At 36.8% G+C, this 19,104-nt stretch overlaps 1 protein-coding gene across 1 annotated transcript in view; it reads right to left on the reverse strand.

Annotated features, from left to right (window-relative positions):
• LOC128992907 (uncharacterized) overlaps positions 1–19,104 on the reverse strand; it is an 83,584-nt gene that overhangs the window by 46,478 nt on the left and 18,002 nt on the right. The window contains exons 14-16 of the mRNA XM_054416652.1: positions 18,895–18,991; positions 17,845–17,976; positions 17,033–17,161 (exon numbers count right to left, since the gene is read on the reverse strand). Coding sequence (XP_054272627.1) covers positions 17,033–17,161; positions 17,845–17,976; positions 18,895–18,991 — 358 coding nt within the window. The remainder of the gene's footprint in view (positions 1–17,032; positions 17,162–17,844; positions 17,977–18,894; positions 18,992–19,104) is intronic.

The raw sequence follows: 19,104 nt of genomic DNA on the forward strand, positions 1-19,104 counted from the left end.
GCCTAATAGCCTAAAACAGATTGAATAAATTAAACCTAGGTTCCCGAGGCTCTGCTGTCAATATTTCAGGAAAGAAAGTCAAAAGACCACAATCAATACTCTCTCACATTAAATTGAAGTGTAATTAGTAGAAACTAGAATATTATAAATTATAGCTGAAACTTGAATATTATTAATTTTAGCAGAAACTTGAATATTAATATTGATTATTTGTAATATTTGTATTATTTATAGTGATAATACACAAAGCTTATTCTTTCATCAATTTTATTAATTCTCCTGTGTTAATCTTTTCAAGGTAATCGGCTTAACCGGACAATTGCAATAAAGTACAATATCATTAAGTAGTCAATTGACACATAATTTATTATATATTGGTTCATCAATATTTTGCATAATCGTTTCAATATTTCAGAGTCAAAACCAATGTTTTAACAAAGTTTCAACAAAGAGTGTAATTTTGCATTCAGAGTATTTGATATACTTTTTATTGCATCTTAAGAAGTGTTACGTTTAAGATTATTGAAAGCACTTTCAGGAGGACATATCAGACCTCTCAACGGTCCATAAATCGGACTTCTGGGATACACAATTATCAGGGCTCAATACAACATCTTACTTCCACTGCCGGCTCTGTGATTGGTCCTCAGTTGTCTGATCAACTAAATTAAATTCATTGAAACCCCACCAGGGGGCAACTTTTTGTTGTACTCACACCTATATGGAATAGCCAAATTGCATTACATAAAGGTGTGAGGCGATTTTAGTGATGGAATGATCAATTAATGTAAAGAGTATATTTTGAAGTAATAAGTAAGTAAAGAACGTTTATTTTTTTTCTTTACAAAAAGTGATAGCACTAATATTGAGAGGTCTGGTAACAAGGCAGATTGGCTCTTCTACGGACAGATTGGCATAGATAAGATTGATATTGACCCTCAGAATCTTGTTATCTTGTCACTTGTTATCTTTAAGACAGATTATACCCGTTCATATTGCAGTGTTTACTTGGTTATTTATTATCTGTGTATATTTGTCCGTGATTGTTTATATTTATTTATAGGGAAAATTGAAACATTTTGTGAATTTATAAAACTGAGGTCGATTGCATTTTTGCGAATTTGATTTCAAAAAAAAAACTTTGCAATTCAAAAATGAGACGTCAATTGTACGGTCCCAATTACGTAACTACGGCAAGCGATAGGGCTCAGAGGATGGCAAGCAGGCGTCATGTGTCAGACGAAGGGCTTGTGTCCGGTAGGGTTGGTGCGTCACACGCAGAAACAGGAAACGTTCGTAGCAATCATGTCTCTCCCCCCCCCACCGATTCGTTCCGCGCTGGTCACGTCACATTTGTAGGAGAAGAAATAGAGCGTATTGCGAACAATGTAGTCGGCGATTTGAACATGTCGAACAGTGATTGTTTGTTGGATTTAGATAATGACGTGTTGGAACAAGCTGTGCACTCACGTTCGCATCTAACTTTTGATTCGACCGCAACAGAGTATGTCACGATTGATGATGGAACCTTTCGAGATCGACGATCGTCAATTCGCGCGATTGAACCAAGGGTTGAAAACAATGCAATGTCTTCGAATTTCACATCGTCTCCTCGTGCAGCGAACCACGAACAAATTCGTTTCGTAGCTCCAGTACCGGCGAATCAATTGCAGGGTAACTTCGTTCATCAGGGATTGTCAAAAACAGATTCTATTGTAATAATGGAACTTTTGAGGAAGTTGAAGGACGTCGATGCATCGAATGAATTTGAGTTGGTTACATTCCTTAAAGATTTAATGCCGATTTTTAACGTATCTCCGTCCCACGACAATGAAATAATTAAGTTGCTCTTACCAAAGGTCAAAGGTCAGTTGTTTCAGTTATGGATTGAGTCCGTAAGTGCTCAATCAGGGTGGAATAATTTGCACGTCGAAATTCTAGATAGATTTATCCCATCAATGCGACGAAGAGAAATAGAGTCAATAGAGTTAGATCGTCCACAACGCATCGAAGAAACTTTCTCAGATTATTGTGAACATTTATTATCTACTGCGTTTGCTCTTAAAACAAACTTGTCTGAAAACGACGTCATAGAAATAGCGCTGAATAAATGTAGGCCGGAAACAAAGTCTCATTTTTCGTTCGATTCTAGGCCACACACAATTCAAGAACTTCGTAGACTAGCTACAAGAGTCACAAGTGCCGTCAGGGCGGAAACTCGATATTTTGGACCGACGATTTTCACACCACAATTTCACACACCCCCACCCCAAATTATTCCTTCCCAGAGACCCCGACAACCTTTTCCCCGTCGTAACGACTCCAACGATCTTAGGAATAGACCCGCCGAAAGAATCATAAAATGTTTTCGTTGCAATCAGGAAGGACATTTAGCCAGAAACTGTAGGAGCTCTTTAAACTGGTAAATGACATCGACGAGGGGGCCCGGTGTCATACAAAACTCGCGACCATCCCCAACAAAAACAAAATGGAAGCCGTAGATTTAAGTGGTAAGTTGCCATTTGCGCATGTTACGTTCGACAGCTCATTAAAATGCATTGCTTTGATCGACTCTGGTAGTAGTAGGTCATTAATTAGTAAAGAATTATTCAATATGTTGAAAGATAAACAACTGGTGTCAAATGTAAATAAGGTAAGTCATTCTATGGGTACTGCGTCACAGCACAAAATCACCGTCAGATACGAAGCTACAATTCATTTGAAGTTAGGCGATTTTTCCTGGAACTACGAATTTTGGGTTGTGAATCAACTGCCGTTCAAAATGATTTTGGGTTATGACTTCATGACTTTCACAAGGATGTCCATAGATTTGAATAAGTCAATAATAAAATTCAACTTTGCTGACAACGAACACTCTCTTTGTTTAGTAGGCGACGATGAGATTCCGCGTTGCGAAAAACAAGATTTAGGCGATTCTCCCCTCACTCCTGAACAGAAAACAAAATTTGACGATTTATTATACAGCTTTAACGACGTCATATCAAATAGAATAGGCACAGCGAAAACAGAACCGTATAAAATCAAGTTCAGCGATAACATCGTTCCGTTTCGTCAGAGACCTTATCATTTACCACCAGATAAGATGGTTATAATGAGAGAGACAATACAAGAGTTATTAGATCAAGGTGTCATTGAGAAAAGTGTTTCTGAATTCAGTTCTAGTGCATTTCTACGTCCAAAGAAAGAAGCTGGTAAGTATAGGCTAGTTGTCAATTACAAGGAGCTAAACAAATACATCGAAATGGATAGTTTTCCGCAGCCCGAAGTTGATAAAATCTTTCAATATTTTAAAGGTGCTAAATATTTTACTACGCTCGATTTGAACAACAGTTACTATCAGTGTTTGTTACATCCTGACAGTCGAAAATACGCAGCTTTCAATGTAGGGTACGCATTGTACCAACCACGAACTTGTCCCCAGGGTATTAAAATAGGTAGTCAGGTGCTAGGCAGAATTGTCGACGAGGTGTTAGGAGATTTGAAATTCAAGTGCGTCGTCAATTTTGTAGATGATCTTTGTATTTATAGTCCGAATCCAGAGACACACTATCGCGATCTGAAACAAGTTTTACAACGATTGCGGGAGGCCGGATTGACTGTGAAACCAAGCAAGGTCACTTTAGCGAAACGCGGCATTCGATTTTTGTCACACGTCATCAAAGACGGAAAATTGTATGTCGACGAAACCAAAGCCGAGGTGATTAGTAACTTCCCGCGACCACGAAATTTAAAAGCAGTTCAACAATTTTTGGGAATGGCAGCGTATTACGGGAAATTCATTCCTGATTTTTCCAGTGTTAGTCGTCCACTCAATATGCTAAGGAGGAAAGGTGTCCGTTTTAAATGGGGTAAAGAACAGGAAGAAAGTTTCAATAAATTGAAGGAGTGTTTGTCTTCGCCTAAGGTGTTGCATTTGCCCGATTGGAGGCAGCCCTTCGTTCTGTCGTGTGATGCAAGCGAATTTTCCGTCGGATGTGTCCTTGAACAGATCAGAGATGGTAGAGCTGTCCCCATAGCGTTTGCGAGTCGTACCTTCTCAAACAACCAACTTAGATATAGCATGTATTTAAAGGAGTTTGCTGCCGTACTTTTTGGTTTAGAAAAATTTAAAGATTATTTGGCAGACAGACCATTTGTCATTAAAACTGACTGCATGGCTATTACGTATGTGATGGGTTGCGATAAAAGTGTCGGAATGTTAGCTAGATGGAAACTACGACTCTCACAATTTCCTTTTGCCAAGATCGAACATTGTAGGGGCACCCAAAACATTGTAAGTGATACTCTGAGTCGAATGTTCGAACCTGAGGAAGCTATAAAACAAAACAATACTCCAAAACCTGATCAAGTTTGTTTTTTACAACATTTTCCAGAAACGTTCGAATCACTCAGTGATAAGCAGAGGGAAGATGAAACCCTAGGTAAAATCATCACTGATCTGGAGAATGGTATAACTGTACCTCATTATTGTATAAAAAAGGGCATTCTAAGATTCCAGAGAAACATCAAATGTTCCCCAAAGATTGTGGTACCTAGTTCAATGCGTGTTATGATGATGAAATATTTCCACGACATATCCATTCACTCTCATTGGGGCATAAAAAAGACTACAGCACGCCTAATAAAGAATTTTACATGGGATGGAGTTTTTAACGACGTAAAAAATTACGTACGTTCATGTGAACTATGTCAACTCTCGAAACCAGCCCAGAATTTACAGATAGGTTTGATGAACTCAAAACCACCCCAGAAATGTTTTGAACGACTCCACATTGATATGTTTGGTCCACTAGTAAGATCTGTTTCAGGAAATGCTTATGCTTTTGTATGTATTGATTCATTCTCTAAGTTCAGCTGGATTATTCCAATGAGAAAAGCAGATTCAAAGACAATAATTAATGCGTTAAAGGATAAGATTTTTTCACAACATGGGTTGCCAGAAACCATTGTATCGGACAATGCATCCATTTTCAAGTCCGAAATGTTTAGGAGTTTTTTATTTGGTTTAGGGGTGAAACACATAACTACATCAGTGGCTAGGCCTAATTCAAATCAATCCGAGAGATTAAATAGAAATCTCAAAATGATACTCAAAATCTATCATTCTCAAACCCAAAAGAAATGGGACGAAAATATACCTTTCCTTTGTATGGGATTGAACTCTGCATTACACGAAACTACAGGTGTGACTCCAGCTTATGCATTCCTTGGTAGAGAGTTAAACCATTCACTCAAACTACACTGGGACCTTGGCGATGAATGCTCGACTGAAACAGCCGAGGATAGAGTGAGTAAAATATTAGAACACTCTAAGAAAGCTCATCAAAAGATAAAGGAGAGATACAATAAAAATAGAAAACCGTCTCCATATACTGAAGGTGATCTGGTATTATACAAAAAATATACGCCTAGTAACAAAGCAAATAAAATCAGTCATAAGCTAACTCATACCTGGGATGGACCGTATACTGTAATTAAAGTATTAAATCAGGTAAATGTAAAAATCCGTCTGAATCGGGACCCATCCATTGCGAAAGTAGTTCATGTATGTCAGATAAAAAAGTATTATTCGAGAGATTAGGAAAAAAATCATTGTTGTTAATGCCTACGTTTGTTTGAGGGGGTACCGACTCGTTTTTTTTTAAACACAATATTGTTAATTTTAAGGCGGTAACACCAAACCATTTTTTTCTCCAACAGTGAATAGTGTGAAGAGAAATGTCACCCGTCGCTGTGAGTGTTTTGGGAGACTCGCAAGGGGTCAGGCTGGTCAGAGTGGGCGGCGGACAACAATCAACTACACAACAATGGTCGATTGAACACAGTGTTGCTCACGGCGGATGGACTACTCAAGATCTCAAGTGCGCTATCAGAAACCAAGTGTCAGTGCTAAAACCCACATGCATAATTTTCATTGGAATTAATGACATTTTCAAATCCATTGCCCCAGAGAAAACCAAAATCAATATAAAGACAATTATCCGTTTACTGAAATCCCACAACAAAACCATCTACATTACCACCCTCCCTCCCACTTTACATACCCCCCATATTCAACCCAAAATTAAATCCTTAAATATTTTTATCCAGTCTTTAAATAATCCTCCATCCATTCAATCAATAAAATTCCATAAACTATTCCCACCATTCGCACCAATGAATCTATCATTATACAACAAGAAGTATCGAAATGGGAAGCCAGACAACGTACACCTATCAAGTACAGGTTTCAAACAGCTGGTGCGCCACATCTCGATGACCACACTCGGCGCCACACACGAGTCGATGACCTACTCCCCACCCCACCCGCCCCACTCTATCGCCAACAGCTGATCGCCGATAGTGAACCATGAATGAACTGCTGCTGTCTGCTTCATTGAGTGCTAGGTAATTCTACAGTGTGGTTAAGCGTGCGCGTTTTTCACCACTCGTGTGGAGTAGATGTAAGTGGTAATTTGTGAGACACTTTGGTGTCAGATATTGTCAGCTCTCCCATCTCAAATCGCTCTCGCCCTCAGTACAAATAGAAATAAGGCAAACAAATGAAATGAAAAAAAAATGGAAAATGGAAAAAAAAAAGAGAAAATAAATGTTAAGCAAAAAAAATAGAAATAAGAAAAAATGAAAAAAAAATTGTTTTAAAATAAAATTTTTCCCAGCATGTTTTTCACACTTTGAAAATATTAATATTGAATATTTATTATATGAGTATTATTCAAAAAAATGTAAATGTGAAGAAATTGTTTCGTGTTTAAATGTATGTAAATTGTAACTGTGTAAATGTGAAACTGTTGTGTAAACGTCTCTCCGCCGTCACAAGCGTCGCGTCGCGCCGCCGGTTTGAAAATTGTCCCGGGTTGGACGAAGTCTTCTTGCGGACCTTGTGGTCGCTCGGGCCAATTTTTTTGGCAAGGGGGCATCATGTACCGATTCAAAATGAATGACCAAATGAAAATTCAAATCAAACTGAAAACGCGCGAAGGCAAGGACCAACAACGGCCAATCACGTGAGCGCGGAGGAACACCAATTTGCTGACTTGTGCGGACGTCTTTTTCTAACGGTCACTTGGGACCAAGCTCTGAGCCGCGATGTACGGAAATCTTTAAATTCTCCTTTTCAATTTGCAAAAATCACTTTTGGTAGTCGTAACGTGTATTTCGTCAACGAATCAATTGTTCGATCTCCGGAGTGCATTGATATCTAAAACCGTGAAACAGCATTTACTAAATTACGAATTGAAACAAAACGAGTCTTTAAGTTCGACGTCGACCGGCAAAATTCGTCAGATTTGACCATTTTCGTAGAGCCTATCCCAAGTACAGTGTCGTAATTATATGTTTATGTGTCGTCAAAATTGTCTTCTGTGTATGTAAGTAAATGTTTTGTGTAAATTGTATTTATATCATTAGGAGAAGCCAATCTGTCCACATTCATATTTGTTTAATCATGTTTCTTGCAGGTTTCATGTCTTAGTGTGTAAATTCAGTCACATTGCTTTAGAATTATTGCCATTTACTTATTTTAAAATACATACTGTGATACATTTGTAGATATTGTTATATTAATAATTTGGGTAAATTTTTATACCAGTTAAATTTCATATTAGTTTTGCGCTTAAATTCAAATTATATTGTTAGGGTAATCAGCTGTCTGTCACGTAAAACTGTTACAATTTGTTCTTGCTTTAATATTTGGGTTTGAAATCACTTCAAAAATACATAAAGAGATCACTGAGAGTATTTGATTGGGTGCAAATTCAGGTTTCAATTAGAGCATTGTCCCGGTTGAAGGTTAGGTGTCAATACAGGCTACAAGGTAGGCTTCCATTAACGCCATAAAAATCATATTTTTAACTTAAATTAAACAAACGACTCAGTAGTCGTTTTGGTCCAGTTTGCTACTGAGCAACAAAGTGTGCTGTACACAGATCTACGAATAGCCCCTTTGCACATAAGATCAACTGGCCAGTTGTAAGTAAATACCATACTTTGGGAAGCCTAATAGCCTAAAACAGATTGAATAAATTAAACCTAGGTTCCCGAGGCTCTGCTGTCAATATTTCAGGAAAGAAAGTCAAAAGACCACAATCAATACTCTCTCACATTAAATTGAAGTGTAATTAGTAGAAACTAGAATATTATAAATTATAGCTGAAACTTGAATATTATTAATTTTAGCAGAAACTTGAATATTAATATTGATTATTTGTAATATTTGTATTATTTATAGTGATAATACACAAAGCTTATTCTTTCATCAATTTTATTAATTCTCCTGTGTTAATCTTTTCAAGGTAATCGGCTTAACCGGACAATTGCAATAAAGTACAATATCATTAAGTAGTCAATTGACACATAATTTATTATATATTGGTTCATCAATATTTTGCATAATCGTTTCAATATTTCAGAGTCAAAACCAATGTTTTAACAAAGTTTCAACAAAGAGTGTAATTTTGCATTCAGAGTATTTGATATACTTTTTATTGCATCTTAAGAAGTGTTACGTTTAAGATTATTGAAAGCACTTTCAGGAGGACATATCAGACCTCTCAACGGTCCATAAATCGGACTTCTGGGATACACAATTATCAGGGCTCAATACAACATCTTACTTCCACTGCCGGCTCTGTGATTGGTCCTCAGTTGTCTGATCAACTAAATTAAATTCATTGAAACCCCACCAGGGGGCAACTTTTTGTTGTACTCACACCTATATGGAATAGCCAAATTGCATTACATAAAGGTGTGAGGCGATTTTAGTGATGGAATGATCAATTAATGTAAAGAGTATATTTTGAAGTAATAAGTAAGTAAAGAACGTTTATTTTTTTTCTTTACAAAAAGTGATAGCACTAATATTGAGAGGTCTGGTAACAAGGCAGATTGGCTCTTCTACGGACAGATTGGCATAGATAAGATTGATATTGACCCTCAGAATCTTGTTATCTTGTCACTTGTTATCTTTAAGACAGATTATACCCGTTCATATTGCAGTGTTTACTTGGTTATTTATTATCTGTGTATATTTGTCCGTGATTGTTTATATTTATTTATAGGGAAAATTGAAACATTTTGTGAATTTATAAAACTGAGGTCGATTGCATTTTTGCGAATTTGATTTCAAAAAAAAAACTTTGCAATTCAAAAATGAGACGTCAATTGTACGGTCCCAATTACGTAACTACGGCAAGCGATAGGGCTCAGAGGATGGCAAGCAGGCGTCATGTGTCAGACGAAGGGCTTGTGTCCGGTAGGGTTGGTGCGTCACACGCAGAAACAGGAAACGTTCGTAGCAATCATGTCTCTCCCCCCCCCACCGATTCGTTCCGCGCTGGTCACGTCACATTTGTAGGAGAAGAAATAGAGCGTATTGCGAACAATGTAGTCGGCGATTTGAACATGTCGAACAGTGATTGTTTGTTGGATTTAGATAATGACGTGTTGGAACAAGCTGTGCACTCACGTTCGCATCTAACTTTTGATTCGACCGCAACAGAGTATGTCACGATTGATGATGGAACCTTTCGAGATCGACGATCGTCAATTCGCGCGATTGAACCAAGGGTTGAAAACAATGCAATGTCTTCGAATTTCACATCGTCTCCTCGTGCAGCGAACCACGAACAAATTCGTTTCGTAGCTCCAGTACCGGCGAATCAATTGCAGGGTAACTTCGTTCATCAGGGATTGTCAAAAACAGATTCTATTGTAATAATGGAACTTTTGAGGAAGTTGAAGGACGTCGATGCATCGAATGAATTTGAGTTGGTTACATTCCTTAAAGATTTAATGCCGATTTTTAACGTATCTCCGTCCCACGACAATGAAATAATTAAGTTGCTCTTACCAAAGGTCAAAGGTCAGTTGTTTCAGTTATGGATTGAGTCCGTAAGTGCTCAATCAGGGTGGAATAATTTGCACGTCGAAATTCTAGATAGATTTATCCCATCAATGCGACGAAGAGAAATAGAGTCAATAGAGTTAGATCGTCCACAACGCATCGAAGAAACTTTCTCAGATTATTGTGAACATTTATTATCTACTGCGTTTGCTCTTAAAACAAACTTGTCTGAAAACGACGTCATAGAAATAGCGCTGAATAAATGTAGGCCGGAAACAAAGTCTCATTTTTCGTTCGATTCTAGGCCACACACAATTCAAGAACTTCGTAGACTAGCTACAAGAGTCACAAGTGCCGTCAGGGCGGAAACTCGATATTTTGGACCGACGATTTTCACACCACAATTTCACACACCCCCACCCCAAATTATTCCTTCCCAGAGACCCCGACAACCTTTTCCCCGTCGTAACGACTCCAACGATCTTAGGAATAGACCCGCCGAAAGAATCATAAAATGTTTTCGTTGCAATCAGGAAGGACATTTAGCCAGAAACTGTAGGAGCTCTTTAAACTGGTAAATGACATCGACGAGGGGGCCCGGTGTCATACAAAACTCGCGACCATCCCCAACAAAAACAAAATGGAAGCCGTAGATTTAAGTGGTAAGTTGCCATTTGCGCATGTTACGTTCGACAGCTCATTAAAATGCATTGCTTTGATCGACTCTGGTAGTAGTAGGTCATTAATTAGTAAAGAATTATTCAATATGTTGAAAGATAAACAACTGGTGTCAAATGTAAATAAGGTAAGTCATTCTATGGGTACTGCGTCACAGCACAAAATCACCGTCAGATACGAAGCTACAATTCATTTGAAGTTAGGCGATTTTTCCTGGAACTACGAATTTTGGGTTGTGAATCAACTGCCGTTCAAAATGATTTTGGGTTATGACTTCATGACTTTCACAAGGATGTCCATAGATTTGAATAAGTCAATAATAAAATTCAACTTTGCTGACAACGAACACTCTCTTTGTTTAGTAGGCGACGATGAGATTCCGCGTTGCGAAAAACAAGATTTAGGCGATTCTCCCCTCACTCCTGAACAGAAAACAAAATTTGACGATTTATTATACAGCTTTAACGACGTCATATCAAATAGAATAGGCACAGCGAAAACAGAACCGTATAAAATCAAGTTCAGCGATAACATCGTTCCGTTTCGTCAGAGACCTTATCATTTACCACCAGATAAGATGGTTATAATGAGAGAGACAATACAAGAGTTATTAGATCAAGGTGTCATTGAGAAAAGTGTTTCTGAATTCAGTTCTAGTGCATTTCTACGTCCAAAGAAAGAAGCTGGTAAGTATAGGCTAGTTGTCAATTACAAGGAGCTAAACAAATACATCGAAATGGATAGTTTTCCGCAGCCCGAAGTTGATAAAATCTTTCAATATTTTAAAGGTGCTAAATATTTTACTACGCTCGATTTGAACAACAGTTACTATCAGTGTTTGTTACATCCTGACAGTCGAAAATACGCAGCTTTCAATGTAGGGTACGCATTGTACCAACCACGAACTTGTCCCCAGGGTATTAAAATAGGTAGTCAGGTGCTAGGCAGAATTGTCGACGAGGTGTTAGGAGATTTGAAATTCAAGTGCGTCGTCAATTTTGTAGATGATCTTTGTATTTATAGTCCGAATCCAGAGACACACTATCGCGATCTGAAACAAGTTTTACAACGATTGCGGGAGGCCGGATTGACTGTGAAACCAAGCAAGGTCACTTTAGCGAAACGCGGCATTCGATTTTTGTCACACGTCATCAAAGACGGAAAATTGTATGTCGACGAAACCAAAGCCGAGGTGATTAGTAACTTCCCGCGACCACGAAATTTAAAAGCAGTTCAACAATTTTTGGGAATGGCAGCGTATTACGGGAAATTCATTCCTGATTTTTCCAGTGTTAGTCGTCCACTCAATATGCTAAGGAGGAAAGGTGTCCGTTTTAAATGGGGTAAAGAACAGGAAGAAAGTTTCAATAAATTGAAGGAGTGTTTGTCTTCGCCTAAGGTGTTGCATTTGCCCGATTGGAGGCAGCCCTTCGTTCTGTCGTGTGATGCAAGCGAATTTTCCGTCGGATGTGTCCTTGAACAGATCAGAGATGGTAGAGCTGTCCCCATAGCGTTTGCGAGTCGTACCTTCTCAAACAACCAACTTAGATATAGCATGTATTTAAAGGAGTTTGCTGCCGTACTTTTTGGTTTAGAAAAATTTAAAGATTATTTGGCAGACAGACCATTTGTCATTAAAACTGACTGCATGGCTATTACGTATGTGATGGGTTGCGATAAAAGTGTCGGAATGTTAGCTAGATGGAAACTACGACTCTCACAATTTCCTTTTGCCAAGATCGAACATTGTAGGGGCACCCAAAACATTGTAAGTGATACTCTGAGTCGAATGTTCGAACCTGAGGAAGCTATAAAACAAAACAATACTCCAAAACCTGATCAAGTTTGTTTTTTACAACATTTTCCAGAAACGTTCGAATCACTCAGTGATAAGCAGAGGGAAGATGAAACCCTAGGTAAAATCATCACTGATCTGGAGAATGGTATAACTGTACCTCATTATTGTATAAAAAAGGGCATTCTAAGATTCCAGAGAAACATCAAATGTTCCCCAAAGATTGTGGTACCTAGTTCAATGCGTGTTATGATGATGAAATATTTCCACGACATATCCATTCACTCTCATTGGGGCATAAAAAAGACTACAGCACGCCTAATAAAGAATTTTACATGGGATGGAGTTTTTAACGACGTAAAAAATTACGTACGTTCATGTGAACTATGTCAACTCTCGAAACCAGCCCAGAATTTACAGATAGGTTTGATGAACTCAAAACCACCCCAGAAATGTTTTGAACGACTCCACATTGATATGTTTGGTCCACTAGTAAGATCTGTTTCAGGAAATGCTTATGCTTTTGTATGTATTGATTCATTCTCTAAGTTCAGCTGGATTATTCCAATGAGAAAAGCAGATTCAAAGACAATAATTAATGCGTTAAAGGATAAGATTTTTTCACAACATGGGTTGCCAGAAACCATTGTATCGGACAATGCATCCATTTTCAAGTCCGAAATGTTTAGGAGTTTTTTATTTGGTTTAGGGGTGAAACACATAACTACATCAGTGGCTAGGCCTAATTCAAATCAATCCGAGAGATTAAATAGAAATCTCAAAATGATACTCAAAATCTATCATTCTCAAACCCAAAAGAAATGGGACGAAAATATACCTTTCCTTTGTATGGGATTGAACTCTGCATTACACGAAACTACAGGTGTGACTCCAGCTTATGCATTCCTTGGTAGAGAGTTAAACCATTCACTCAAACTACACTGGGACCTTGGCGATGAATGCTCGACTGAAACAGCCGAGGATAGAGTGAGTAAAATATTAGAACACTCTAAGAAAGCTCATCAAAAGATAAAGGAGAGATACAATAAAAATAGAAAACCGTCTCCATATACTGAAGGTGATCTGGTATTATACAAAAAATATACGCCTAGTAACAAAGCAAATAAAATCAGTCATAAGCTAACTCATACCTGGGATGGACCGTATACTGTAATTAAAGTATTAAATCAGGTAAATGTAAAAATCCGTCTGAATCGGGACCCATCCATTGCGAAAGTAGTTCATGTATGTCAGATAAAAAAGTATTATTCGAGAGATTAGGAAAAAAATCATTGTTGTTAATGCCTACGTTTGTTTGAGGGGGTACCGACTCGTTTTTTTTTAAACACAATATTGTTAATTTTAAGGCGGTAACACCAAACCATTTTTTTCTCCAACAGTGAATAGTGTGAAGAGAAATGTCACCCGTCGCTGTGAGTGTTTTGGGAGACTCGCAAGGGGTCAGGCTGGTCAGAGTGGGCGGCGGACAACAATCAACTACACAACAATGGTCGATTGAACACAGTGTTGCTCACGGCGGATGGACTACTCAAGATCTCAAGTGCGCTATCAGAAACCAAGTGTCAGTGCTAAAACCCACATGCATAATTTTCATTGGAATTAATGACATTTTCAAATCCATTGCCCCAGAGAAAACCAAAATCAATATAAAGACAATTATCCGTTTACTGAAATCCCACAACAAAACCATCTACATTACCACCCTCCCTCCCACTTTACATACCCCCCATATTCAACCCAAAATTAAATCCTTAAATATTTTTATCCAGTCTTTAAATAATCCTCCATCCATTCAATCAATAAAATTCCATAAACTATTCCCACCATTCGCACCAATGAATCTATCATTATACAACAAGAAGTATCGAAATGGGAAGCCAGACAACGTACACCTATCAAGTACAGGTTTCAAACAGCTGGTGCGCCACATCTCGATGACCACACTCGGCGCCACACACGAGTCGATGACCTACTCCCCACCCCACCCGCCCCACTCTATCGCCAACAGCTGATCGCCGATAGTGAACCATGAATGAACTGCTGCTGTCTGCTTCATTGAGTGCTAGGTAATTCTACAGTGTGGTTAAGCGTGCGCGTTTTTCACCACTCGTGTGGAGTAGATGTAAGTGGTAATTTGTGAGACACTTTGGTGTCAGATATTGTCAGCTCTCCCATCTCAAATCGCTCTCGCCCTCAGTACAAATAGAAATAAGGCAAACAAATGAAATGAAAAAAAAATGGAAAATGGAAAAAAAAAAGAGAAAATAAATGTTAAGCAAAAAAAATAGAAATAAGAAAAAATGAAAAAAAAATTGTTTTAAAATAAAATTTTTCCCAGCATGTTTTTCACACTTTGAAAATATTAATATTGAATATTTATTATATGAGTATTATTCAAAAAAATGTAAATGTGAAGAAATTGTTTCGTGTTTAAATGTATGTAAATTGTAACTGTGTAAATGTGAAACTGTTGTGTAAACGTCTCTCCGCCGTCACAAGCGTCGCGTCGCGCCGCCGGTTTGAAAATTGTCCCGGGTTGGACGAAGTCTTCTTGCGGACCTTGTGGTCGCTCGGGCCAATTTTTTTGGCAAGGGGGCATCATGTACCGATTCAAAATGAATGACCAAATGAAAATTCAAATCAAACTGAAAACGCGCGAAGGCAAGGACCAACAACGGCCAATCACGTGAGCGCGGAGGAACACCAATTTGCTGACTTGTGCGGACGTCTTTTTCTAACGGTCACTTGGGACCAAGCTCTGAGCCGCGATGTACGGAAATCTTTAAATTCTCCTTTTCAATTTGCAAAAATCACTTTTGGTAGTCGTAACGTGTATTTCGTCAACGAATCAATTGTTCGATCTCCGGAGTGCATTGATATCTAAAACCGTGAAACAGCATTTACTAAATTACGAATTGAAACAAAACGAGTCTTTAAGTTCGACGTCGACCGGCAAAATTCGTCAGATTTGACCATTTTCGTAGAGCCTATCCCAAGTACAGTGTCGTAATTATATGTTTATGTGTCGTCAAAATTGTCTTCTGTGTATGTAAGTAAATGTTTTGTGTAAATTGTATTTATATCATTAGGAGAAGCCAATCTGTCCACATTCATATTTGTTTAATCATGTTTCTTGCAGGTTTCATGTCTTAGTGTGTAAATTCAGTCACATTGCTTTAGAATTATTGCCATTTACTTATTTTAAAATACATACTGTGATACATTTGTAGATATTGTTATATTAATAATTTGGGTAAATTTTTATACCAGTTAAATTTCATATTAGTTTTGCGCTTAAATTCAAATTATATTGTTAGGGTAATCAGCTGTCTGTCACGTAAAACTGTTACAATTTGTTCTTGCTTTAATATTTGGGTTTGAAATCACTTCAAAAATACATAAAGAGATCACTGAGAGTATTTGATTGGGTGCAAATTCAGGTTTCAATTAGAGCATTGTCCCGGTTGAAGGTTAGGTGTCAATACAGGCTACAAGGTAGGCTTCCATTAACGCCATAAAAATCATATTTTTAACTTAAATTAAACAAACGACTCAGTAGTCGTTTTGGTCCAGTTTGCTACTGAGCAACAAAGTGTGCTGTACACAGATCTACGAATAGCCCCTTTGCACATAAGATCAACTGGCCAGTTGTAAGTAAATACCATACTTTGGGAAGCCTAATAGCCTAAAACAGATTGAATAAATTAAACCTAGGTTCCCGAGGCTCTGCTGTCAATATTTCAGGAAAGAAAGTCAAAAGACCACAATCAATACTCTCTCACATTAAATTGAAGTGTAATTAGTAGAAACTAGAATATTATAAATTATAGCTGAAACTTGAATATTATTAATTTTAGCAGAAACTTGAATATTAATATTGATTATTTGTAATATTTGTATTATTTATAGTGATAATACACAAAGCTTATTCTTTCATCAATTTTATTAATTCTCCTGTGTTAATCTTTTCAAGGTAATCGGCTTAACCGGACAATTGCAATAAAGTACAATATCATTAAGTAGTCAATTGACACATAATTTATTATATATTGGTTCATCAATATTTTGCATAATCGTTTCAATATTTCAGAGTCAAAACCAATGTTTTAACAAAGTTTCAACAAAGAGTGTAATTTTGCATTCAGAGTATTTGATATACTTTTTATTGCATCTTAAGAAGTGTTACGTTTAAGATTATTGAAAGCACTTTCAGGAGGACATATCAGACCTCTCAACGGTCCATAAATCGGACTTCTGGGATACACAATTATCAGGGCTCAATACAACATCTTACTTCCACTGCCGGCTCTGTGATTGGTCCTCAGTTGTCTGATCAACTAAATTAAATTCATTGAAACCCCACCAGGGGGCAACTTTTTGTTGTACTCACACCTATATGGAATAGCCAAATTGCATTACATAAAGGTGTGAGGCGATTTTAGTGATGGAATGATCAATTAATGTAAAGAGTATATTTTGAAGTAATAAGTAAGTAAAGAACGTTTATTTTTTTTCTTTACACAACGGTGGAACAAAAAATAAAAGTGATTGTAACTACAGCTCTCATATTTCAAACATCACTTGACAGTTTTTGTCTCAGTTTTAATAGGTTCTGCTAGTTAAAACTAATGTGCACTACAACTAAACAACTGTTACAGAATATTTTACATTACCTGAAAAAATAAGTCAATGTCATTATTTTTGCTTTTTGAATAAGTCTGCAAATGGTGTTTCGAAGCAGAAAATGGAATTGTGTCGTCCTTCTTCAACATTTCTGTTACTGGATACTCTTCATCATTTCCCTAATAGTTATCAATATTATTTCTAGATGATTTTTTTTTCTAAATCTATACTGATGAAACTACTTAGTATAAAAAACAAACTTGACTGTTATACTAAACATAGGTTGTGCCCATATGAAAAATTGCTCAAATATACATGAGTATGGGAAACTCCTGAATTAGTAATCTTCTATTCTGAGCTGTGTTTATGGAAATATCAACAATATGAGGTTTATTGGATTCATTCAATCAATTGAAATAACTTGATTCATAATGCACATTTGCTTTCTTGTCCCTAAATAGAATCATCCATCAGAGATGATTAAAACACCCTAGTGTAAGCCAATGTCAAACAGAATTGATTAACTGTTTGAAACTGCTGATTTTGTTTAACTATACAGCTTTTGTAAATGTAACTATTAAAACCTTTAAATGAAATTGTTGAATTAAAATTAAAGCAATTATAAACAAACGATAAAAAAACGTTAATTACAGTTTAAGAACAAGTATGATATTTCATTTACTAAGTACAGAACTTTTTATCAACTTTTATGGCTGAAGAGGACATAGTCCTAAAACTACCTCAGTCCAGTAGGGTTTCAGCTCACTGGACTGGAACATCACGAAAACGAACAAACTTGTCATCTCTCTCTATCTGTTAAACAGTTTAACCTTTCAAATGTAGAATAATTGTTTTCACTTACCATGGTCCAAATTTGAAATGATTTGTCAAAAGTAGCCAATTTATTAGGTGGCAGTCCTGGGGCCTGAATGTAGGAAAGAATGTCTTTAACTTTATCAAGTATCTCACTATTTTCTTTTGCATTTTGTCTCAACTGAAAGCCCATATAAAAATAAACATAAGGCTGGAAATATGTTTACAATGAATCATACAAAACCTTCAAATATCAGACTGTTGTGTACAAAAATTATGTTATAGGACTTGACATGTAAAAACTTTGGAAATGTGATTCCGGAAATTCAAAATACTAAATGAACGCCTACAGTAAGTATGAAAAAGTAAAGAAGCTCTTACAAAAAGCAAATATTTTTTTTTTGCTACAGATATCATCAAATCCAAAACCCATTTGCTTGAATTAATTGTAAAAGGGAGCGAAAGGGGCAAAGTAAATTGAAAGGAACATTTAAGATCATTTTTGTACCATCATAATGTTACCTTTGTTACTTGTACCATCATGATGTTACCAATGTTACCATGATCTATATTGTGTATGTTTGTATTTGCAAGTTGAAATCAGATGATTTTTTTATAAAGGGAGGTCATGACATGTCCAATGGCGTCATATCACACACCACCTTTTCCAACGCTGCCTAATTCTCTATATTCATATCAGTCCACACCATGTCTCAGCCCAGTCAGCACCTATATGTTAACTGAGCAGTTATAACCTAGTGTGTCATTATTCACAAGAACCTACCACTAACTCTCAAGTGTATTGCCAACAAGGATGGGATAAATCTCACGCGAACAAAATTATATTTTTTTTAGAGTGCCAGTGTAGTTATTATTATGACGTTGATATGCGCTATAGTTATTGTATATGGTAGAGTTTCAAGGGAGTTATGATAAGTTTTTAAAAGAATGTGAGTGATAGGTCAAAAGTCTATTTTGCCTTTTAAAGACTAAATCAGAGGTTTTGCTTAAAACTTGGTACTCTGTAGATTAACTAGGTAAATAATTTTTAGAGTAAATGAAATATTCTTAAATGGTTCTACTTTACTTCTTAGCTTACCAAAAACAAGGTGTCAAAACCAGTTTTTTCTTCAGACAGTCCACTAGTCTTTACGCTTTCACATTTAAGAGCTGTGTTTAGACATTCAAGCAGAGCTCTGGAAATTATTAGAAAACATAAGTTATTTACGAAATATAATAATATTTTCTAGGTTACTTTCATTTGTGAACCATGACTATCAACATATTATTGTGGATACTTTTAAATTAA

This window comes from Macrosteles quadrilineatus, unplaced genomic scaffold (genome assembly GCF_028750875.1).
Source record: "Macrosteles quadrilineatus isolate MER2022 unplaced genomic scaffold, UCM_ALF_1.0 Scaffold_4__1_contigs__length_99947679, whole genome shotgun sequence".
Classification (NCBI taxonomy): Eukaryota; Metazoa; Arthropoda; class Insecta; order Hemiptera; family Cicadellidae; genus Macrosteles; species Macrosteles quadrilineatus.